The 27,029-nt window shown below is 36.9% G+C and overlaps 1 protein-coding gene across 1 annotated transcript in view; it reads right to left on the reverse strand.

Moving 5' to 3' along the window:
- Positions 1–12,889, reverse strand: part of vapal (VAMP (vesicle-associated membrane protein)-associated protein A, like) — a 24,576-nt gene extending 11,687 nt beyond the window's left edge. The window contains exons 1-3 of the mRNA XM_016230985.1: positions 12,729–12,889; positions 2,888–3,040; positions 2,615–2,718 (exon numbers count right to left, since the gene is read on the reverse strand). Of these exons, the coding sequence (XP_016086471.1) occupies positions 2,615–2,718; positions 2,888–3,040; positions 12,729–12,786 (315 nt within the window). The 5' untranslated portion in view covers positions 12,787–12,889. The remainder of the gene's footprint in view (positions 1–2,614; positions 2,719–2,887; positions 3,041–12,728) is intronic.
- Positions 12,890–27,029: the final 14,140 nt, after the last annotated feature.

Genomic DNA, 27,029 nt, shown 5'->3' on the forward strand with positions numbered 1-27,029 from the left:
GGTCACACACACACACACACACACACACACACACACACACACACACACACAGGTTTGTTTTTATGGTTTATGGGGACTCTCCATAGGTGTAATGGTTTTTATACTGTACAGACCGTATATTCTATTGCCCTACACCAACCCTACCCCTAAACCTACCCCTCACAGGAGACTGCTGGCAATTTTTGAATTTCATAAAACACCGTTTTGTATGTTTTTTAAGCCTTTTGTTTTACGGGGACACAGGAAGTGTCCTCATAAACCATGTTTACGTTGTAGTACCCATGTCATTATACACATTTGTGTCCTCATAAACCATATATACCTGTACACACACACACTCTCTCACACACACACTCACAAACACACACTCACACACACTTATATACATATATGTTAACCCTTTCCTGATCAAATGGTATTACTCTTTCCTAACCAGCCGTACTCAGGTTGTGAAGATCAATATCCAAAAATTACGCACACAGGTGCTCCTCAGGGTTGTGTGAGCTCGCCTGTGCTTTTTATACTCTACACTAATGACTGCGTAAGCTCACACACGGGGAATTATATCTTCAAATTCTCAGATGATACAGCGATCTTGAGTCTACTGTATAAAGACGGTGATTCATCTTTTTAGCACTCCGAGATAAAACAATTTGGACAGTGGTGTGATGCCAATTTATTGATTTTAAATGTCAAAGAAACAGAGGAGATTGTTTTTGACCCCAGAGCAGTCGGTGACCACAGTCCTGCTGTTATTTACAACACTCAAATCAAACAGGTGTGCTCCTACAAGTACCTAGGCATTCATATTGACAACATGTTTATGTGGCAGACTCATGTTGACAATTTATGTGCCAAACTTCAACAAAGATTGTACTTTTTGAGGAGAATCCGTCTTTATGGTTAAAAATCATGACTGTTTTACCAGGCTGTTCTGGGGAGTCTAATTAGGCACGGGATCCAAGCTTGGTATGGCAATCTCTCTGTACAATTAAAAAACAGACTTTCTCAGATTGTCCGGATGGCCATGAAACTCGTGGACCTCAAAGACTATCCATCTCTCCAAACATTATTTGAGCAGTCTGTGCACAGAGGGATACTAGCTGATCCTTCTCACGTCTTACACCCTGAGTACGTGCTTCTGCTTCTGGAAGAAGGTATAGAGCGCCCAAATGTCGATTCAATCGGTTTAAAAATTATTTTGTGCCTGCTTCTATTAGAATGTTGAATGTTTAGGACAATGGCCAGTGACTTGGTTCTGGTTAGTAGTCATCATTTAACTCTGTGCAGTGTCCTACATTATTTTATTCTTATTTATTGCTGGTATTGTTATTTATTACTGGTTTTATGGGTCAGGAAGTTGTGTAATAGTGGTTGTTCCGTTGTGCACTGTGACTTTTGATATACTGTCTGCATGCTTTGCCCCCCCTGTTTAGTATGTTTAATGTGTGATTTATGTGCTTTGTTTATTTATATATGTATATGCAGCATACACTAAGCCCAAGAAAAATGTCCCCTAAGGGGACAATAAAGTATATTGTATCGTATATATATGTTCAAAAACTGTTTAATTTAAAAAATAAAAAAAAAATCTGATTTTTCTGACTATTATTTCATATGTCAGGCGTTACAGGGTTAAAACCGCTGAGCTAAACAGGGTGTTTGCTGCCATCTGCTGGTGTGAACATGCAGTTACAGCACTGAGCAGCTCCACACACACACACACACACACACACACACACACTCACTCTCTCACTCGCGCACACACACACACACGCACGCACACACACTGTCACTGTCACACTTACACACACTCACTCACCTCACACTCGCACACACTCTCTCACACACACTCGCACTCTCACACACACACTCACTCACTCTCTCTCTCTCACTCACTCACTCACTCATTCACACACACACACACACACACACACACACACACACACAGCATTATAGAAAGTGACAGGAGGTTCACCATGGCTTCTGTGTCTGTAGCGGCTGCGGGGGCGAAGATGGTCTGTATGTGCACTGTGACTTTTGATATACTGTCTGCATGCTTTGCCCCCCCTGTTTAGTATGTTTAATGTGTGATTTATGTGCTTTGTTTATTTATATATGTATATGCAGCATACACTAAGCCCAAGAAAAATGTCCCCTAAGGGGACAATAAAGTATATTGTATCGTATATATATGTTCAAAAACTGTTTAATTTAAAAAATAAAAAAAAAATCTGATTTTTCTGACTATTATTTCATATGTCAGGCGTTACAGGGTTAAAACCGCTGAGCTAAACAGGGTGTTTGCTGCCATCTGCTGGTGTGAACATGCAGTTACAGCACTGAGCAGCTCCACACACACACACACACACACACACACACACACTCACTCTCTCACTCGCGCACACACACACACACGCACGCACACACACTGTCACTGTCACACTTACACACACTCACTCACCTCACACTCGCACACACTCTCTCACACACACTCGCACTCTCACACACACACTCACTCACTCTCTCTCTCTCACTCACTCACTCACTCATTCACACACACACACACACACACACACACACACAGCATTATAGAAAGTGACAGGAGGTTCACCATGGCTTCTGTGTCTGTAGCAGCTGCGGGGGCGAAGATGGTCTGTACCATGAACTTGTGTTTACTCTTCTCATTGGGGTCGTAATCAAACGGCTGCAGCATAACTGAGACATAAAGACAATTATCAACACAAAACTGAACATGAGAGTACAAGCATTTCTATAAACATGCAAAATGTGACTTATCTGCACATAATTACACACAAAAAGTTTTACATAAGAAACATTAGTGAATATTTTAAATGCGATAATAGTAAAAACACACGAGACTGACCTGAGATGGTGAGCGTGGCCCCGGGGTCGATGATGCCGCTGTTCGGCCGAACGCAGTATCTGCGCGGCGCTGTGGTCTTCACTTTGAAACATACTTTCCTCTCTGACGGATTCTTGAGCTTCAGGTTAGCAGTGACGACATCTGTGAAAGGACCTGAGGAAGAGGAGAAGAGGAGAACTTCACATCAGGAGATCATCCACTTTCTGTTGCTCTGGGTAAAATCCTGGTCCACATAAAAGCATTAAACACCAGAAGTATCTGGTTAAAACACGGTGAGAAGATCTGAAACCTCAAGAGAAAATATGATATGATAATATGATGCATTCACGGAAGTGATGCACCGAAATTTCACTCATGCTTAAAGTCCACAAAAATACAGCGCCGGCAGGACATTTCTGTGTAGTAAACTTGTTAATAATAATAATAATAGCTTCGTAGAACTAGCCTATACACTATTTGGAAAATTAAACAAGAAAAAAAACAGTTCTATCTGATTCGGTTGCACAGAACTGAATAAAAACAATATATTGATATTTAATATTAATATATTTTCTGTCCGATTTTATTGTGTTACTTTCAATAAAAGTGTGATTATTTTATTGGCTTGTATTTTTTTAAATTCAGTATCATTTAAAAAAATATTTAGTTAAATTAAAAAAGTCTTACAATATTACTTTATATTATTTAATAAAATATTACAAAGCATTTTCGGTTCCGGTTTTCAGAATTTTCATAGATTTTAAAATGACTTAAAGGACTGTTTATTCATAAAAACGTTTACAAACAAAAATGTCTACTTCTTAACCCTGTAATTAATATATATATATATATATATTTTTTTTTTTATGGAACGGTCTAGTGAACCTTTAGGCAAAATCAAAAAAAAAAAAGTCTGCATATGTGTTTGTTTTGTATCATATTTGGCTTTTATGGCTCATATAGTGAGAATATGAAGCAAAAATATGAATTTGCTGCAGATGCTGATATTTATAATGAAATTCTGCTGCTTGTAATATAAATAAAAGAGATCTTTCTAACAGTGCAGCAGACACTATATCTCCAGTAATAATGAGACGAGACTGAAATGCTTTAAACATATAACGCAGTGATTGAGAGCTGAAGAAATAAAGGCTCCTCAGAAGATGTGAGATGTTCTGGAGGCTTGAGAAGATCAGTGGTGGACGTCTGTAGAATTATCAGCAGACTCTACAGGCTTGTGAAATAGTTTGAGAAAGACTGTGGTCGCCTTTCAAACCCATCACATGCAGACAGGCCTTCAAGCTATAGCTCGTGTGTCAAAGAAAGACAATAAAGCGAGAGACGACGAGACGCCAGCACTTCAAACAAAGGCAGAGGTGAACAGATTCAAACACGTTCAGAGCCTCTCTCAAACAGACACAAAAGACTCCACTGTATTCACCTAACTGCTAAAGCACCATGAAAATCACAATTTACTGGCATTTCAAACAGCACTGTTTTTGAGGGTCGTTTAAAGAGACTCGTATGACCGAGCGAACGTCACACCATATACTCCCCACAATCCACCGGGAAACTCAACACAGGCATTCTGTGGCACAAATGCAACCTTTATGCTTACACCAATCAAGAAAACGAGCAACAAGAGCAAGCTGTGGCCCTTGAGCTGTTCTGATTTCTTCTGTGCAAAACATACGGTACATTATATGACCCATAAACGTGACGAGCACGGAGGTTCGGAAAACGATGTTAAAGTTGCCGTGTGCTTGAAGGATACAACACAGACAGTGTCAGAGCAGAATAAATGACACATGAACATAATATGCAAGAAATAAAAACAGGTTTGATTCAACCTCCTCAGTTTGTGAAATAATTTAAATTATAATAAAATTAATTAATTAAAATAATATTTATAATAAATAATATATATTATTATTTATTATATATAATTATATATAATAAATAAAAAATAATATATAATTAATTTAAATAAAATTAGGGTAAATTAAATTCATTAAAATGCAAAATATTTTATTTTATTTATAAAATAAAATCAAAAAAATAAAACTGTGAATATTGCAATACTACTCAAAATATGGACACACTTGACTGAATAAATAAACGCCAGAAATCAGTTTTAATTATCTAATTAATATTAGGGCTTATTTATTCCATCATATTTCTTTTTATGCGTTTTTACAGTTTTGCATGTTATAACCAATCACACGTGATTCTGGTGAGTTGCAAAATAAATTAATAAATACATAAATAAATAAAAATTAATTAAATAAATAAATAATACTTTAAATAATTAATATTAATATATTTATTATAACAGTTAATAATTGTAAAAAAAGTGAATATTACAATACTAATCAAGATATGGACACACTTGACTGAATAAATAAATGCCAGAAATCAGTTTTGAACACAACTATGAATTATACCAAAATATTAATTTCTTTACAAAATGAAAACTGATTTCATGATTTAATATTGCTAATATCTTAACATGATTTACTATATTACTGATATATCGCTATAACGGATAATTTTTTGATAATTTAAATGTTCTTCGCTCGCTGTTTGGAAATGTAAGCATTATAATTAGTAACTTACAATGTTAAACACAAATTCAGTCATATTAAGAATATTTTATGACATGACATCCAAATGCTACGTGTCTAAAAAGATATAATGTTGATAGATTAACCTTGGAGTCGGTTCACTATCTGGAATAAATAAATAAATAAATTAGCACGATAATATCTTGAATCTGCAAATATGGAGCATATTTCCCAACACTAATATTAATATCTTACCAATGAAATATTATTATTAATAATTCATGTTATAAATATATTAAAACAAATGTAACTATTAAAATGCTAAAAAAAAATCATACAATCAAGAAAAGTGAAATCACTTTTCCCCAATAGCTTTTTTATTTGAAACGTCTGGAATCACAACATGATTTGTGGTTAATTAATCAATATTCGAAAGCCCCGCCCACAATATAACATTAGCAGAGCTTTATACACCACTGGTTACAAAGTATCCCATGATGCACTTGATAAAGTTGGTTAATGAATGACTGGAATCTAATATAAGAGCATTCAAGCTGCAGGAAGGGGGACTTTTATTTTGACAGCACAATGCTACAATGCCAGCTGTGCATAAAAGCATGTAAAGGTGTGATAATTCATAAACCCTGCTCTCTAAGATATCGGTCGACCGCTGGTTTAATCTACTTAGAACAGGTAAAATTCATAAATGTTAGTGTTGTTGTAATTTTACTGTTGTTCTGTAAAATAAAATTCAAGACAATAATAATGATAAGAGCTCTGTTAACACATTTATTATAACATTCACACATTGTGTTCAGATTGGGGTCTGTAATATTTTCTAATGTTTTAAAAGAAGTCTCTTCTGCGCAGCAAGCATGCTTTTAATTGTACAGTAAAAATACATAACTGATTCAAGAACGGGGTATGATGGCCAAAAATATTATTTTAGTAGCTTATTAATTTTAAGTTAAATTGTGCTTTGTTGGTATAGTGTCTGCTAGAATTTTAAATTTTTTAAAATATTTTTAAATTGTTGTTTTGTAATTGATTTTTACTTTGTAAAGCAAGACAAAACGGTAAAAAGCACATTTTGGCTATTTCGTTTAAGCAATGGTGAAAAAAATGGTCAAAATACATGGGGAAAGAAATAGAAAAACTGTGTTCCGTACTCGGCCCAGTGTTTCATTTTGTTCGGCTTCGGCCAAGAATTTTAATTTCGGTGCATCTCTAGAAAATGCTCATTCAAACAGCAGCAAACAGGACAGTTCGGTACACCAAGCAGCAGCAGCAGCAGCAGCAGCATCTCACAATCGGATCCCGCTTCAGCTCTTCCGATGGCCTTCTGGAGCAGATGCAACGAGATGATGTGCAATTACGCTCAAAGCCAGGATCTTATGACCGTGCACGCCGCATATTAGTGGATTAGAGGAGTCCTGCGGGATCAAGCGCAGGAATGGGTGTATTTTTGTAAACACGGTACTGAACACCAGATGCTCGGCCTTGGAAATTAAGTTCTGCTGGACTTGTGAGAAGAAGGCATTGTTGTGAGAGACACGAGAACGCGGATCCCATCAGATAACATTAGAGAGCATCGGAGGGAATCATATGAGTTTCACTGTATGGAGAGAAATCTAATCTAAACAAAGCAGCTGCGCTCATGATCAGCAATGATACAGTGTTTCCTTGGTTACCGCTGTAAACAAAGCAGCTGCGCTCATGATCAGCAATGATACAGTGTTTCCTTGGTTACCGCTGTAAACAAAGCAGCTGCGCTCATGATCAGCAATGATACAGTGTTTCCTTGGTTACCGCTGTAAACAAAGCCAGGGCTCGACAGTGCGAGCATTTCACTCGCATTTGCGACTAAAAATAGATGTGCGAATAATTATATATTTTTTACCAAAAAAAAAAAAAAAGCAGATAAAACACTAATAACGCGGTCTCAGAAAAAAACTCACGTGATCCAAATGCGTGCAGGCGCCACATATTATATTTTTTTTACAAAAAAAAAAAAAAAAGCAGATAAAACACTAATAACGCGGTCTCAGAAAAAAACTCACGTGATCCAAATGCGTGCAGGCGCCACATTAAAAAAAAAAACGTGAGGTAAACGCAGTAACGCATAGTGAGAGATAGACACGGAACATACATGAATTATGAAGCCAATTAGTCATTATTTCATAAGACAGAGCATGACAGAAACAGTCGATCCTGAGGAGGATATTGAAGAGGAGGGCGACGAAAACGTAAAAGAGGGACCAAGCGGCGATAACGGATCATCCTCCACTGCTGGTAGGAAATACAATTTTAATCCACAGCAGTGGCGGCTCGTCGGGGGAGGCACAGCTTCCCCATAATTATGAGGTGAAAATGGGAGGAGGACGATTTAATGTTAATAAAATTCACAATTCATTTCAGTTCATGTCTCAGAATGTGTATTTTTGGTTTGTAATTTCACAGTTGTAATACCATAACATGAAAGCGCCGCTTTTCGATCGCGAATGTGCCGAATCTGCTGATGTAATCACAACCGCTAATGCTAGAGAAGGGGAGGGGGAGGCCGGGGGCGCGCTGAGCTCTCGTGCCTCCGCTGGTAACAAAAATGAGCCAATCAGCATCGAGTGTTCACTTTCAGCGCTGAGGAGTGTTGAGAAAAGAAACCTCGCCGAGGAGGCTAGCCTCCTTCTGATATCAACCAATCATCACAGAGACGTAACTTACGTGATATTAGTTTGAACGTCTCACGCTGCGCTGATAATAAACCAACAGTACTTATGATGAGTAGCGATATTGAATATTTGATCTCCAACAGATTTACTAAGTTGTCATTCAAACAGTATATATACAAATTTAGGGAAAACAGCCTAAGCTGGATATAGGCTACATTAAATGGTGCAACAGGCAGCTCTCTTTTAACAGACTTTTAAGAAGGGATGGATGTTGCTTCAAGTGATGGGCCAGGTAAGGGAAATTATATTATCTTGCTGTATGCATGTCGTTTTCTTTACGTTTTCTGACTAAAAGCAACCAAAAAGCCATTTTAAAGTGGTTAAGCAAATAATAATAATAATAATAGGCAGGGATCCCAGACCGATACAATTAGTGTGCCTCCTCTATTTTAAAGCCCACGAGCCGCCACTGAGCCACAGTGGCAGAAAACATTCCCATGCCTCATTTTTGAGGACAACTTAATGTACTGCAAGTACTGCAGAGTAGAGACCTCCGCTCCCGCAAGATTCTGTCCCGCGCCCGCAGAAATGTCTTATCTGGTCCCGCTCGCAACATTCATGTTTTGTCCCGCATAAAAGTAATCTATATAGACTTTTTCAGTACATCGAAGAAATGCACATGAAATGGTTCTGTAACATCTCCTAAGCTCCACAACATCCCAGCATAAACACTCCTGATAAAATATTTGTTATTTAGGCTAAGCATCAACATTCACAAACCACTGTTATTTTTAACAGAAAAGCAAGCGTGGGCTGCTGCGTGCATGGTTTGGCATGGCAGAGTGCCAGCAGCGCGTCCTTTATTATCACTAAAAGCTGACATCTCAGATAATCAAGATCTCATAAAGCTCTGTTATCACAATAAATGTATGCACAATGAATCTTTCACAGTGTCTACACTTCATGTGTTAAAATGAGAGGATTCGTGAGCACGTAATTTCAGCACTGTGGTGAGTAGATTCTAACTGTGTTCTAGGAAAAAAAACAGCTGAGTCTGTGATTGGCTACATTGCGCTACCCTTTAAAAACTATGCCTAGCTTGCGCATATCAATCATTTTAATGTTAATATTAGTTGTTCTTTTTGCTTTTGTACAACAGAGAAATAATTTATATGTTTTAGACACTTTATATTTAGATCATTTCTATTTTGCGGGAGTCCCGCGAATCATTTTATTCTCCCGCATCCCGCGCACACACGGGTCTCTTCTCGCCCGCTCCCGCGCTCGCCCATCAAGAGTTGTCCCGCGCCACACCCTGTTGCGTTGGGTCTTGGGAGTGCAGGTCTCTACTGCAGAGGACAGAAACAAACGCGCAACTCGGCCTTTGTTAGCGGCAACCCTCATTTTAAACGAGATACAGTACAAAAACACGGTAAATCGCGGAGGCATGCACTCTGCAGAGATGCGTACATAGCACGAGAAAACAAAGGATCGGCAGCCATGCACCTGTAAGAAAGCAGGTGCTGCTCTCTGAAGAAGAAAAAAGACGACAGCTGAAACTAAAAGTTTATATTGTGTATTATATTGCTAAAGAAGAGACAGCCTTTGTGAAGTTTGGTCCGCTTATTACCCTACATAAGAAAAACGGAGTGGACACAAATGATGACAACGATAAAAGGTGTGCTGAAATGATTGGACAAATTGCAGACCAAGTAAACTTTAAGAATTTAGAACCAAGAACTACTTTATTACATATGTATTACAACCGGCTCGCGGTTAATCGTTACATCCCTAGTTGATACTGATTTAATTTGATTGGTAACAGCCCTATAGTGTCTTACTATTTGAAGTTATTGATTAAATATAAGAATTTGACATGCATACATTTAATTAGGTTAGACAAAAATTGGCCTAATAAAGCTAAAAATGCTCATAAAAGGTAAAAATCAATTTTAACTGAATTGTTATGGTGGCATGCCACCGTGATATTAAAGTTTACTGAAACTAAAGCAAACCTTGAGTGCAGAGATGGACAGAAACAGGCGGCTGATGGCAGCTGTATTTAGCTCAGGGCTCCTCGTTTATTTATTGGGTTACAAACCCATCAGAACATCAACACAAGCCTCTTGCTCGTCTGCAGCCGCTCAGGACGACATGAAAGCGCATTAGGGATTTGACTGGATGCAACGTTTGAGGCTGTGATAATATACATTATTACAGAATCACAGAATTTATTTCTTAAACAGTACTGTAATGAAACACTACTTCTGAAATCACCGTACAGCAGCGACGAATCAGTAAAGATCTGTTGCTAATCATCATCTCATGCTGCACTTACTGTCAGGAGAACTTGCCCAAAAAACATGATTAAGATCTTGAACGGTCAATCCAGACCCTTTATCTCAGGTACAGAGATGCTACGAAAACTCCTGAACATCCAGAGAGCAGAAAAATAAAGCCTTTCACATCGCCGCTCCTGGAAGTATATAGCATTCATTTTCTAAAATATTCACATAGAAAACAGCTGTTTTACATTATAATAATATTTCACTATTTTTACTGTATTTTTGATCAAATAAATGCAGCCTTGCTGAGCAGAAGAGACTGTTTCAAAAACTTTACCGACCACAAACATTTGAACAAGTGTAAACAAAGTATTTTAAAATCATATAAAGAGAAAGCTACAAAACTCTTCAAAATCTCATGACGTCACCAAACCATAAACATGATTCACTAGTCCTTTTTAAGGATGCACACACGAAAACGGCTTTCGCAAAGAAATGCACCAAAGTTTGGAAAAACAGAGTTTCAAACAACATACTCCATATCTAACCCTAAGCCTGATAAAAGCTGCTTTATTGGTCGTGTCGACATCACCTGAATATCCCAATACTCGTTTCACAACACACTCAAACCACAAACTCCTGCTTCTGTGTGACGACAAAAACAAAGCAGTGAGCCGAGGGAGGCGTCCTGCAGAATCTGCTCCTATTCCTATAGAGGCTCCCAAAAGCATCACAGAGCATCCTACGCTATTAAAGAAGACTCCTCAAACACGCAGGTAAAATCATCAGGTTTTACACCTCCTTTACTTAAACCATGCATGTTTAGTAATCGTGTAGTTCCTGCTGTAATGCATGAATCGCTCACATCTTCAGATTTGAAGTACTTCAGAATACCATGGTATGGTCTATGGTATATATCAAAGCACCACGGTATTACCTCCCAGTACCATCACTGTACCATAGTACTATCTTAAAGGCAATCAGATGAGAAAAGCAGTCAGCTGGCAGTATTAGGTAATCACACCCTTACAAACACTACTTCAGTGTAGTACAGTGATGCATCAGCTGAAATGCATGCACAATAATATTTATATGGTGCTCAAAAGCAGGGTTTTGTAAACTGGGGGATGCAAGGGAGTGCACGGAAATAAACAAACAAATAAGTTTTAAAAAATGCAATTAAAATAAATAATAAATTAAAAATTAGACTAAAATAAATATATAAATAAAGAGTAAACACTAAATAATTACAGTGCTTTAACAAATAAATTAATAAAAAATAAAGTTAAAATTATTATTAAAATAAATTTAAAATATGACTAAAATAAGTAAAATTATATTAAAATAAATACGTAAATAAAAGAGTAAATACAGTACTTTAATAAATAAATAATAATAAAAAAAGATACAATTATTAATACAACTTTAAATGTAAAATTACAACATTAGATTAACATAAGTAAAAATATATTAAAATAAGTAAACAAATGCAGTACTATAGCAGTCATTTAAAAGAATAAAATAGTGTTATAAATATAAATGAATACATATAAAGGATAAAAAGTACTTCCAAATAATATTTTAGATATAGATTGTGTATTTACACAAGAAACCTTTTAAATAGTTTTAGGATGAAAGGAAACTCGCACAATGGGTTTATAATATTATAAATAAATCTGGGGGTCGATTGCATTATTATTTTTTTTCATGAAAACATCTGCTCTAACAGACTTGAAAGAATACCATGGTAATATCTCTGTGCATGTGCTTAAATCAGGGCAGCAGCATACAGACATATATATATAATATACTCTTACATAATCAAGCACGGTGATAGTAGCATGATTAGTGATTGTATCAGATGCTAAACCGATGGTACTTTGATTTATAGCATGGCAATGACATGCATTCACTTCTCCGTGAGGTAGTACCATGGTACATGTCCAAAAATCTGTGAATTTACTTGCTAAACGTTTTGAAAGTACCATAGATATACCATAGTACAATATAATGCCATGCTACTGTCACGGGACTTTATTGTAAAGGTTTGTTTCTTAACTGAAACGCATCCACGTAAGCACCGGACACCTTCATTTCTATTTTACCATGTTCAAATGACCTGGCAGTGCTAACCAGCCGTGCCGATCAAAGCCCAACCGACACCCGGTCCGCTTCGCCTCGGGTCCGCCGGTGAGCGGCGTGCCGTGTGCCGGGAACTCGCGAACAGGAGCGGCCGCCTGTCAGTCACTCGAGCTCGGGGATCCGGCGCGGCCCGCGCTCCCTGCCTGCACTAACCCGCTTACACTTCACCGAAACACGGCGACCGTCCGCGCTCCTCACTTACCTCTGAACCTCAGGTCGATGGGGGGATCTAGGATAAGGATCTGCTCCAGTTTGGACATGTTTTTGGCCGGTGAGGTGACGCTTGTTCACGGAGAGCAGCTGAGCGCGGCGCGGTCGATCCGAAACCCGTCCACTGAGTCACTGAGTCACTGAGTCCCTGAGTCACTGATTCACTGAGTCACTGAGTCCACTGATTCACTGAGTCACTGAGTCACTGATTCACTGAGTCCACTGATTCACTGAGTCACTGATTCACTGAGTCACTGAGTCCACTGATTCACTGAGTCCCTGAGTCACTGATTCACTGAGTCCACTGAGTCACTGAGTCCACTGAGTCACTGAGTCCACTGAGTCCCTGAGTCACTGAGTCACTGAGTTCACTGAGTCACTGAGTCCACTGAGTCACTGAGTTCACTGAGTTCACTGAGTCACTGAGTCCACTGAGTCACTGAGTCCCTGAGTCCCTGAGTCCCTGAGTCACTGAGTCCACTGAGTCCACTGAGTCACTGAGTCCCTGAGTCACCGAGTCCACTGAGTCACTGAGTCCCTGAGTCACCGAGTCCACTGAGTCACTGAGTCCCTGAGTCACCGAGTCCACTGAGTCACTGAGTCCCTGAGTCACCGAGTCCACTGAGTCACTGAGTCCCTGAGTCACCGAGTCCACTGAGTCACTGAGTCCCTGAGTCACCGAGTCCACTGAGTCACTGAGTCCCTGAGTCACCGAGTCCACTGAGTCACTGAGTCCCTGAGTCACCGAGTCCACTGAGTCACTGAGTCCCTGAGTCACCGAGTCCACTGAGTCACTGAGTCCCTGAGTCACCGAGTCCACTGAGTCACTGAGTCCCTGAGTCACCGAGTCCACTGAGTCACTGAGTCCCTGAGTCACCGAGTCCACTGAGTCACTGAGTCCCTGAGTCACCGAGTCCACTGAGTCACTGAGTCCCTGAGTCACCGAGTCCACTGAGTCACTGAGTCCCTGAGTCCACTGAGTCCATCTGCTGCTTTTTTCTTATTATTTTTTATTTGCTTCTGTTATCAGCCAAAAAGCACAAAATGATCTTTATAACAATAATAATAAAAGATACTGATACTTTTTTCCTTATTATTTGTACTTATTTTGTTTCACTTGCTTCTGTTATCAGACAAAGAGCAGAAGAAACCCAAAGCGGAGGAGCTGCACGTCTGGTTCTGGTGGGAGCGGCTTCATGCGTGCTCCTCTTCATCTTCACCTGTGAGGAGGAGGAGGAGGAGGAGGATGGGTGCTGTGACGCGTGTTCTTGAAGGACCCTTCCTGCAGTCACCTGAAGCTGCGAGACGCCTACAGCAGCCACCTGATGCTCGCAGCTGCTTCAGGAGTCTTCAGCACGCATTAATAGCAGCACACACAGCCTGTATTATCACTGAGAGACGAGGGATTATTAGACTTTCTCATTGTTTACTTGATGTGCTAAAATAAGTATTATTAAACATAATAAAAACTAATTTAAATAAATAAATAAAATTACCAACATGAATTAAAATGAAACTGAAAAAAACAATTTATATATTAATTTTAAAATAGTATATTAAATAAAAGATAATTAAATATTAATTCAAACTATAATAGTGTCTTGATCGTAAAATAACACTGAGCTGTGGCTAATAAAAATGACAAAATTATTAAAATGAACTAAAATTCAAATGAAAACAATATAAAAATACAAGGACTTTATCGAAATATTAATAAAAAATAATATTGTCTTGATATTAAAATAACACTGAGCTGTGGCTAATAAAAATGACGAAAGCACAAAACTAAATTAGAAAAACCCGAACTAAAATTGAAAATGAAAAGAGAAAATATATAAATACAAGACCTCTTTAGAAATATTAATAAAAATTGTTATAATTCTAAAATAACAATAAACAATGTTTAAACAAAAACAACACAATTATTAAACCTTGAACTAAAATTCAAATGAAAACAGAACATAAAAATACAAGAACTTTATCAAAATATTAATAAAAACTGTAATATTGTCTAGATATTAAAATAATACTGAATGATTTTAAAATAACACTGAACAAAAAACACAACAAAATTACTATAACTAAAAATATAAAAATACAAAAACCTTTTCAAAATATTAATAAAAACTATAATAGTGTGTGAGGTTATTATTAAACTTTAAAAGGATTGAGTTCAATAAATGTGAGGCAATCAATTAATATCACGCATTTCTGCCTAACGACCCCTTATGATGCACCATTGTTGATTTGACAATATTTACATCATGGTTTGTATATTATAATATGTTGTAAGATGCATATTTGATGTCTTTCATCTTTTGAATGAGCAGCAGGAAGCAGTAAAGCAGAGACATTTCAGAATAAGAGTCCCAGTGGATTTTGGGCTCGTTTATGGTTAAAAGTCCCTCAGTGTGTGTTAAAATAAATAATAAAAATGATATAGACATATAAAAAAATGACAAACTTGAATCAAATGAAAGTGAAAATACAAAAACATTTTCAAAATATTAATTTAATAATATAAATAAATAATTTATATTTATATGAATAAATGATTAAATATGAATAAAAACTATAATATTATCCAGATACTAAAATAACTAGAACTGAAAATAAATAACAAAATATAAAAATGATATAGACATATAAAAAAAAAAGACTTTTAAAATTAAAGTGAAAACATAAAAATACAAAAACGTTTTTAAAATATTAATAAAAATTATAATATTATCCCGATAGTAAAATAACATTACTAAAACTTTAACTAATATTATATATTATTTAAATTATATTTTTTAATTATTATTATTATATATTAAAATAAAAATGGAAAATCTAAAAATAAAAACTGATTCAAAATATTAATAAAAACTATTCTAGTATCCCGTTACTAAAATAACACTCCAAATTTCAGTGTCTTTTAAAAAATCCCCAATTTTAATTAAAGTATATTAAAATAACACTGAACAATATTAAATAAAAAAACTCTGAGGCTAATGAAAGTGAGAGAAACACTCGTCAAAATGACTAAAACTTTAAAGCGACGATGAAAATAGGGGAAAAAAAGTAAAACTACAGCAGTATCTTCATACTAAAATAACACTGAATGGTGAAGTGAATCATTTCAGAACTAAACTAAATTGCACAGCTGTCATATTACTCGTACTAGTGCTGCAGTGTACAGTATGCACACTACACAGTGCACAGATATCTGTATGAAATACCTGAGTCACCAAATGCACTTGTTAAAGTGTGCAGTGTACAACCAGATGATGCATTGTTTGTTTGTGCAGACTGTCCCCATCAGGCGTTTCACTGCAGGGCTCCTGTCTGTCTTTACTGGCGTATGAAGTGTACTACAGCACAGAGACAGCTGAGGGAGACGCCGTCACACTCAGGCTGTAGTACTCATACTAGTTTAGAGCATGCGTACTGTGTGCAGTTTGTGAAATTCTGTCAAAACATGTATCCCACAATGCAATGCACATTTGACTTCACCTTGCATTTCCAGTGTGACGAATGACGCAGAAGTGCCATCTACCACGAGTTCGACTGGTCAAATTGCATTTTTGCACATAAAAAAGCAAGAGTAATTGCATGCCGCTCACTAGGGCTGCACGGTACTGGAAAAACTGATATTGCTATATTTTTATAGTTTTTTTAATAGTTTTATTGTGTTATTCTAACAGATTTTAATAGCTCTGTTTGGAAAGAATTAATAAACCTCAAATAAATGGGGTGAAAATATTTTTTATATAAACTATATTATATTTAGAAAACTATATATATATATATATATACAGTATATATATATTAGGGCTGCACGATATATCGAGCGCTTTGGAAAGAAGGGTACAGTAGCCTACATTGGCTTACAGCGGTTTAATGTTCCTGAGGCTTTCTGTGTTTTAAAATAATTTCATTTTATAGTAAAACTATATTATAAACTATACTATTTAAATTATAGTAAAATTACAGCACCAATATTTACATCTTATTTTTTTCATTTTCAAGCATTTATTTTGGTAGTTTTCTGTCAAATAAATCAACTCGCAGCACATTTACTTATGTAAATAAATATTACGAAATCGATTTTATTTCAATATATCATGCTTACTAAAATAATGATAAGGTGATGTGGTAACATTGTATCAAGCTACTTGTTATCAGCACATACTGTGAGTAGTGAGCAGTATGCAGTATGCAGGTAACATGCGCTCTGTGCTGTCAGTCTGTGCTGCGCCGTCTGTCCATATGTTATCACGGCTCTCTGCTGGTTCAAGCTCTCGCCAGCTTCAAAGATCGATCCGTCGATCCGATGTATTTGGAGAAATGTAGCATTGCATCAGTGTCTCTGCAGTGAATGGGTGCCATCAGAATGAGAGTCCAAACAGCTGATAAAAACATCACAATAATCCACAGCACTCCAGTCCATCAGTTAACATCTGGAGAAGACAAAAGCTGAAACTAATCCAGCATTAAGACGTTTTTAACTAAAATACATTGAGTCCATAATCCATAATAACTCTTCCTCCAGTGAGTCAGTGTTCTGGTGTGAATCAGGAGAGAAATCTGCACAGATCAAGCAGCGTTTAAACAGCTCTAAACACATATGTGGCTGGATTTTGATGCGAGAGACAACAGCAGATGCACTTTTTCACTGGAGGAAGCGTTATTATGGATTATTGACTCATATTTGAGTTAAAAGCGTCTTAATGCTGGATTTGTCTCAGGTTTTGTCTTCTCCAGATGTTCACTGATGGACTGGAGTGCTGTGGATTATTGAGATGTTTTTATCAGCTGTTTGGACTCTCATTCTGACGGCACCCATTCACTGCAGAGCATCCATTGCTGAGACACTGATGCAATGCTGCATTTCTACAATTTTGTCGCAACTTATATTCTTCCAGTTAATATGAGCTCATGACAGAGTCATGTGAAGTTGTTTTAGATCGAGTAAAGCATGTTACACTGTCAGCTTCCCGAAGTAATGTCTGTGCACGAGTTGATCATCAGAGCGGCTCATGTTCTGATCAAAGTGTGTTGTATGATCTCTCTCAGTCTCCAGTGAAAGTCAGCTCCGGTCCGATCAGTTCGCACGGCACATTTGGGCTAAATTTGGTCTGACAAACTTCATGAAGCGACGGGCCGACTGGCAGGAGGTTCACACGGGAGAGTCGAAGAAAAGGAAGATGTTCAGTGATGTTCTGCATTAACTCAGAGAGACTTGAAACAAACTCTTGTTGCATTTTATAAATAAAAACTTTTAAAAATGCTACAATTGCTTATCTCTTTGCTCACAATGCACATTCGACTTGACCTTCCATCTCTAGTGTAAAAAAATAAACCTTTGGAAGCTTATTTCTGCTACTTAGTTAAAAAAATGTAAATAAAAAAAGGTAATAGGTGCTTTATCTCACAATTCTGGCTTTTTTCTTGCAATTCTAAATTTATATCTCACAATTCTGAAAAAAAGGAAATGAGTCACAATTGCCTTTTTATTTTATTCTTATCGTAAAGAAGCTTACATATGAAGCAGAAAAATAGTTATTTTGGTAAGCGAGGAATTTTCATTGAATCGCCTAAAGTTGCATTTTATAAATAAAATTCTAGCTTTTTTCTTGCAATTCTGAGTTTATATGTCACAATTCTACGTTTATATCTCGCAGCTCTGAACTTTTGCTCTGAAATGCAAGTTTATATCTCGATTCTTGTGTTTATACATTGCAATCTCAATTCTAAATTTATATCTTGCAATTCTGAAAAGCAGGATATAAGATGAGATATAATTGCAAGAAATTGTGAGATAAAAATTTTGTCACAATAACCTTTTTTATTTTTTATTCTGTGTCATAAAGAAGCTTCCATATGAAGCACAAAAAGAGTTATTTTGGTAAGTGAGCAATTTTTATTGATCGCCTTCGAAGTTGCATTTTATAAATAAAAGCTTCCAAACGGTGCACAGTGTTGGGTTTGGGATGAGCTGGTATTTGTGCGAAAGCATCTTGAGAATGGTTTGGTCCCAGCGGGTGAAGGTCAGGCGGATGCGGAGCGCAGCTGTGTGTGTGGGAGAGACGGAGGGAGGAATCCGATCACGGGGCGACGTGACATTCAGCTGGCAAACTCTCCTGATGCAGTCAAAACCAAAGCGCTGATAGAGGACCTGGGAACTTCACGCAGGAGATGTGAGGTCTGCATGTGGAGATCTGTGAGGACCCAGGTGAAGGGAAATCTCTGCCTTTCGGTGACTTTTACTTGGCCTTTTTTTCATTTTTTACTTTCAGTGTGTTTTTTTACTTTGTCTTTTACATTTTAATCTTTCACTTTTAACGTCCTTTACTTTTTTTTGTCTTTTTACTAAAAAAAGTGTATTTTTTACTTTAATCTTTTACTTTTTAAATGTCACTTATTTTTTTATCTTTTTATTTTTTTCCATTTTATGTCCTTTTAATATTTTACTTTCAGTATCTTTTAATTTTTTTTAATTTTAGTTTTTAATCTTTCCCTTTCTGCATCTTTTAGCTTTTACTTTCATTTTTTGGCAAGTTTTTTTTTTTTTCACTTCCAGCATTTTTTAAATCTTTGTTTTGGGGATGAGCTGGTATTTGTGCGAAAGCATCTTGAGAATGGTTTGGTCCCAGCGGGTGAAGGTCAGGCGGATGCGGAGCGCAGCTGTGTGTGTGGGAGAGACGGAGGGAGGAATCCGATCACGGGGCGACGTGACATTCAGCTGGCAAACTCTCCTGATGCAGTCAAAACCAAAGCGCTGATAGAGGACCTGGGAACTTCACGCAGGAGATGTGAGGTCTGCATGTGGAGATCTGTGAGGACCCAGGTGAAGGGAAATCTCTGCCTTTCGGTGACTTTTACTTGGCCTTTTTTTCATTTTTTACTTTCAGTGTGTTTTTTTACTTTGTCTTTTACATTTTAATCTTTCACTTTTAACGTCCTTTACTTTTTTTTTGTCTTTTTACTAAAAAAAGTGTATTTTTTACTTTAATCTTTCACTTTTTAAATGTCACTTAATTTTTTATCTTTTTATTTTTTTCCATTTTATGTCCTTTTAATATTTTACTTTCAGTATCTTTTAATTTTTTTTAATTTTAGTTTTTAATCTTTCACTTTCTGCATCTTTTAGCTTTTACTTTCATTTTTTGGCAAGTTTTTTTTTTTTTCACTTCCAGCATTTTTTAAATCTTTGTTTTGTCCTTTACTTTTAATCTTTTACTTTTACTGTCTTTAACTTTTTTTTTTACTTTCAGTGTCTTTTTACTTTGTCTTTCACTTTTTAATATTTTACTTTTAGCATCTTTTGTTTTTTAATTTAACATTTGATGGTCCTTTACTTTTTAATCTTTCACTTTTGGCATCTTTTAGTTTTTTACTTTCACCTTTTTGTCTTTTATTTTTCTAATTTTTATTTTTTTTTGTCCTTTACTTTTAATCTTTTACTTTCAGTGTCTTTTACTGTTTTTTTTGTGTTTGTTTTACTTTTTTAAAATCTCTTTAAGTTTTTATTTTTTACTTTCAGTGTCTTTTTTTTGTCTTTTTAAGCTTTTACTTTTGGCATCTTTTATTTTTTTATGCCTAATGTCCTTTAGTTTCTAACTTTTTCTGTCTTTTACTTTTTAAATGTCACTTAATTTTTAATCCTTTTTTTGTCCTTTACTTTTAATCTTTTACTTTTTTTTTTGTCGTTTACTTTTTAATCTTTATCTCTCAGCTGCTTACTTTTTTACTTTTACCTTGTCTTTTACTTTTTTACTTTGAGGACACAATGAGGATGGACAGAGTTGTTTGTAATATATTAAATCAAGCCTGTTTGATCAAACCCTTAGTATTTAACTGTGATGTAATGCAGAACACTTTAGCAACCACCTATGAAACCTTAGCATCACTGTGGTGAGTTTTGCACAAGCCAATAGCACTCCAAAGAGTTCATATTGATGCTAATTATGTGCAACTTTACACTCGGTAGTAGAAATGTGTTGTTTGGAGGGTTTTATGGTTAATGCACACTCGTTTGGGCGTCGATGACTGCGGTTTGTCGTCGGAGGCCTGTATGGTGCCGGTCATCTGGAATGGTTTCCCAGAGGGCCGCAGTGATAGGGATTTCCTGAGCACTCATTAGTGAGCTGTTGATGGAGAACGAGGCTAATGATGGATCTGCAGCTGTGAACGAGCTTCAGCAGAGTCATTCCAGCTGCTCTCGCCGTCTGGACTCGGTCAATTACACCATCACTGCTCACTACAGCTTCATTAATATGCAAACAACAATATTTGACCTCAGTGTTTGTGTGAGTAAAGTGTGCTTCTGATTGTTTACTATTTGACCAGTGACATGAAGGTCCTTCAGCTGCGCTCAGAACAGCAAGATAACCTATCTTAGTGGTTCTCATTTCATAAACAGTTTTTTTTCTTTTATGTTGTGCGCTGAAGACGTTTTGTGACCTTTTCCGTCTCCCCAAATAACCTCATTGATTTTTGACCTGAAGTCACTGCACTTTTAGTTTTTGTAAAGTTAGACTATAAAAAGTCCTTTTCCTTTTTTTTTTAAATAATACATTTTTATGAGTATTTGATTAATCTGTAGAGACAATATATTTGTAATCTGTTAATCTATAACACTTGGAGCTTCTTTTTGTTCCGTTATTGTGGTGCACTGAAGATGTTTTGTGTCTCAAATGAACCATTTTTTTTCCCCGATGGCCTCGTGGGCAGCGCGCCGACATACAGCGCCGTTGCGCTTCGGCTGTCACGAGTTCGAATCCCAGCGATCCCATCCCCCACTCTCTCACCCACTTCTCTTCCTGTCGATCTATGCTGTCCTATCAAAATAAAGGCATAAAACGCCATAAATGAACCTTTAAAACAAAAAAAACGCGTAGAAATTTTTTTTAACGCTGTATCGCAATCACAATGCGGGAGCGGTTTTCTGTTGCTATGGTTACCGACTCTCGTTAGCATTTACTGGTAAGTGAAAATAAGCGTTCTAACCATAGACTGTATAAAAACATGGATGTAGTGTCCGTGACGTCACCCGTAGACTTCCGACAAGCGTTTTGAAGCCTAAAGTAGGTGGAGCCAGCCGTCGCCATCTTGGCAGTGCATCACCGCGCGTCACTCCCGGATAATCGAAAATGGGCAAAGAGGCGGGAGCTGGCTGCTGAAACCACGCCCACCTAGCTCGACGGTGGTGACAAGCCACCTGTCACTCAAGTGGCCACGCCCTTAATTATGCAGAACTTTAAGGCTTAATATAATTTAAACGGATGAGTTATGAAAAAATTCACCTTCCTCACAGTTGTCATGAAGGGCAAAATTAGCTATATAGACCAAAACCACTTTTTGTACCAGGCTGTAAACATGTTTTTTTCTACTGTAAAGTTGGGCATTTTAACATGGGGAGTCTATGGGACTGACTCCCTAGTGAGCTGTTGATGGAGAACGAGGCTAATGATGGATCTGCAGCTGTGAACGAGCTTCAGCAGAGTCATTCCAGCTGCTCTCGCCGTCTGGACTCGGTCAATTACACCATCACTGCTCACTACAGCTTCATTAATATGCAAACAACAATATTTGACCTCAGTGTTTGTGTGAGTAAAGTGTGCTTCTGATTGTTTACTATTTGACCAGTGACATGAAGGTCCTTCAGCTGCGCTCAGAACAGCAAGATAACCTATCTTAGTGGTTCTCATTTCATAAACAGTTTTTTTTCTTTTATGTTGTGCGCTGAAGACGTTTTGTGACCTTTTCCGTCTCCCCAAATAACCTCATTGATTTTTGACCTGAAGTCACTGCACTTTTAGTTTTTGTAAAGTTAGACTATAAAAAGTCCTTTTCCTTTTTTTTTTAAATAATACATTTTTATGAGTATTTGATTAATCTGTAGAGACAATATATTTGTAATCTGTTAATCTATAACACTTGGAGCTTCTTTTTGTTCCGTTATTGTGGTGCACTGAAGATGTTTTGTGTCTCAAATGAACCATTTTTTTTCCCCGATGGCCTCGTGGGCAGCGCGCCGACATACAGCGCCGTTGCGCTTCGGCTGTCACGAGTTCGAATCCCAGCGATCCCATCCCCCACTCTCTCACCCACTTCTCTTCCTGTCGATCTATGCTGTCCTATCAAAATAAAGGCATAAAACGCCATAAATGAACCTTTAAAACAAAAAAAACGCGTAGAAATTTTTTTTAACGCTGTATCGCAATCACAATGCGGGAGCGGTTTTCTGTTGCTATGGTTACCGACTCTCGTTAGCATTTACTGGTAAGTGAAAATAAGCGTTCTAACCATAGACTGTATAAAAACATGGATGTAGTGTCCGTGACGTCACCCGTAGACTTCCGACAAGCGTTTTGAAGCCTAAAGTAGGTGGAGCCAGCCGTCGCCATCTTGGCAGTGCATCACCGCGCGTCACTCCCGGATAATCGAAAATGGGCAAAGAGGCGGGAGCTGGCTGCTGAAACCACGCCCACCTAGCTCGACGGTGGTGACAAGCCACCTGTCACTCAAGTGGCCACGCCCTTAATTATGCAGAACTTTAAGGAGTTATGAAAAAATTCACCTTCCTCACAGTTGTCATGAAGGGCAAAATTAGCTATATAGACCAAAACCACTTTTTGTACCAGGCTGTAAATATGTTTTTTTCTACTGTAAAGTTGGGCATTTTAACATGCGGCGTTTATGGGACTGACTCCCTTTTGGAGCCCGCCTCTAGCGGCCAGTCGATGAATTACAGTTTCAGTCACTTCCGTGTTGGCTTCACGAGAGCGAGCGGGAGGTTGCTGCTCAGTTCTAACTAACTCCTAATATTATTTTTGTATGATTACTGAAACATATCCTTTATATGTCTAGTTCTGCTGATTTTGTGGAACAGATGTATTAAGCATGTTAATACCCAGATAGCACAAGTACGTCTGCAAGAGGTCTGTTAAAGATCGCTTCATCTGGAAAACATCTGCTGTGATCAAACATCTGATAGACATCTTTAAGATGTCAGTTTTACATGCATTCTAAATCATAAAGACGTCATCTAAACGTCTATTTGACATCTGATAGGAAACGTCCTGTAGACGTACTGCAAACACTCTAAAAATGCAGACGTCAAATAGACGTCTCCGTGATGTACGTGTGCTATCAGGGTATGTATTTAAAAAACGATGAGAGCTACATATAACCGAACACATGGATATTTAATGGGTGGTGGATGTAAATCTGCAGAGGTTTTGCTGTGGGCCTGATCATATGCCGGGAGAAGATGTCGTTTAGGACCGTTCCAGCCGTTTGTTTTGACTCAGGCCGGCTTTGGGGGGTTCAGGTCTAAAGCGGCGGGGTCAGATGACCCTCCAGACCTCCTGAGTTCACACTTCTCAGATTTCGCAGAACCAGACGGAGTACTTGAGTGTTTGGTTGGTGGTTATGATCTTTAATGTATCTCTCATTCCTCCACCCAGGGGTATCGGGCGGCTTCTTATCTGCGTGTGAGGCGTTCTATCTTTATTATGAGAACATGAGGAACAGACAGCTGTCCAGTAAGAGATCAGCGCAAATCAGCCGTACAAGGCCACCAGGAGCAATTCCACAGCAGAAACAAGCCAGTAACAAATACACGCGTGTGGGTGCCCACACCATGCTGGTTTCGTCTGGCTGGAGGAGAACTGGCCCCCCGACTGAGCCTGGTTTCTCCCAGTTTTGGTTACTTTGTGTTGCTTAGTTGTGGACGCTTGGCTGATTGCACAGACACTATTGAAGAGAGCTGAACTGAATCATCAATGAACTGACTTTAGCTGGAAAATGACTCTGTTATTGTCCTCTTGCATTATTGATAAACTGTGTTCCTGTTTGACTCTGTAAAGCTGCTTTGACACGATCAGTACACTTTGTGTTGCTTAGTTGTGGACGCTTGGCTGATTGCACAGACACTATTGAAGAGAGCTGAACTGAATCATCAATGAACTGACTTTAGCTGAAAAATGACTCTGTTATTGTCCTCTTGCATTATTGATAAACTATGTTCCTGTTTAACACTGTAAAGCTGCTTTAACACAATCAGTATTGTATAAAGCGCTACACAAATAAAGGCGACTTGACGTGAGGAGTACTGAAGGAGAACTGGGCCGATGTTGCAGGCGGTGAGATTTAGGACACTATGTCTGAAAATAATAAATTTTAACATACTTTTATCACAAAATAGGAGAAACGTGTGATAAAAGACTCTTATTTTCAGAAGTTAAAAAATAACTGTAGGCCTGGTTTGGTGATGGATAGATGGATTATCTAAAAACGATACATATATATGAAAAATATACATATAATTAAATATGCATTGTTTTTAGAAATCTTTCTTTTGTCATTGTGTATGAATATATATGTGTCTTATAATATATATATATATATATGTATATCAAAATATAATATAAAACTAAAAATAATATAAAAAATAATATAAAATTCTACAACAGCTTTAATTTTTCTAGCAATTTAAATTGATTTATACACATACATTTGCATACATACTTTTATTTATTAATTTTATACATAACAATTTATTTATTGTTTTTTTTCTTCATATATATATATATATATATATATATATAGTTTTTAGAAATAATTTTGTTTTTATTGTGCATGAATCGACATAAAAGAAAAACCTTAAATAGGATTTTAATCTATATCTAAGTTCTTTTTCCGAGCAATGAGTTTAAATGGAGATAAAATTGACTGAAGTTCTGAGATGTTTCTCCAGAGAAAAGTAATCTCACACGAGTCTCTCAGAGTTTCGAAAAAGATCTCATGTCTCAAACTGTGCTCAGGTCAGACACCAAACGCCAGACATCTCTAATATTCCTCATCAAGTTCTCTGAGGTGCAATCCACATGAACTTTATAGCTCTTACTGTATGAAATTTACTGACTGATTTTTTTTTCTTTTTTTACACAGTTGAAGCCTCTCCATCTCCGTGAAGTCTCCTGATCTGAGAAAGAGTCAGTGGACGTCAAGCACAGGTCATGAAATGACAAACCCGCTGCTACGTCACTGATCTCTCATAGAGACTCTCGCGTCCGCATCACAATGGAAGGATGCGCGTGTTATTGCAGCTCCGCAGCTCACGATGACGGACGTCTGGAAGTGCATTTCTGCTCAGTCTGGGCTAATCAGCCTGCCATCGACAGATATGTGACTGAGTTTGAAAGTCTCACATTTACTCTTAAAGTTTCCAGCACGTGTGTTGAATAATGGTTTCAAGAAAGAACCCATTTTTGAAGTAGAAAGACTGAAATAGTACTTTCTTACTCCAGTACTCTCCATAACAGCATACTCTAGTAATCTTTGTTTTGTTTTTTTTTAAACTAAAGCTTACCAACAATTGTAAACATCTGGCAGCAAAACCCCCTTCATAATGCATCGGCATTGCAAGTGTTTGATTACTAATCTGCTCAAGTCAGATAGGTTATTAGCCTTTGGTTTTCATTTCATTTATTTTCATTTGCATTTATGCATTTGGCAGATGCTTTTCATCCAAAGTTACTTACAAATATAGGAACTAAAGCAGGTTTTATAATATAATGGCAGGTTTATTAGACAACTAGATTACTACTTTAATTGCATCTGTCCTTTTGTTTGATCTATTTATTGTTTTTGTTTTTTTACAGTGTTTTCTAGATTGTTTTCCATAATGAAAATGTTTTTAGTAATTTTTTTTCCAATTATGTTGTTTTTTTAATGCATATAAATGTTTTTGTTAATTTTTTTTCCAGTGTATTCTTGCTTTAGTTTCAGTTTTCCCGTTGTGTTTGTTTTCATGTTTATTTCAGTGAATTAATTTTTTTTATTATTATTTTCAATGTTTCCTCATTTGTTTTCCATAATGAAAATGTATTTTAGTATTAGTTTTCCTTCAATGTGCAAAGTTTTGTAACTGTTTTATGGTGAAAATTGTGCATCTAAACATAAAATAACAGGGTTAACTAAAACTAAAACTGAAATTAAAATAAAAAAATAAATGCTACTTGAAATAAAATGATTGCTATCTGAAATCAAATTAAATTAAAAATAAAATATTCAGCAACACTTCTCATTTTCTCATTAATGATGTACTAAAATAACCACACTGAAACAAATGTAATAAAAATCATATAGACGAATATATATAAAAAAAACTACTAAAAATGATAAAAAAAAAGCATGCTTCAAAATGACTAAAACTTTAACTTAAATTAAAATGAAAACATAATATAAAAATAAAAACTGATTTGTAATATTAATACAAACTATAATAGTATCTCAG

Source organism: Sinocyclocheilus grahami, unplaced genomic scaffold (assembly GCF_001515645.1).
Source record: "Sinocyclocheilus grahami isolate Dianchi unplaced genomic scaffold, SAMN03320097.WGS_v1.1 scaffold381.1, whole genome shotgun sequence".
Classification (NCBI taxonomy): Eukaryota; Metazoa; Chordata; class Actinopteri; order Cypriniformes; family Cyprinidae; genus Sinocyclocheilus; species Sinocyclocheilus grahami.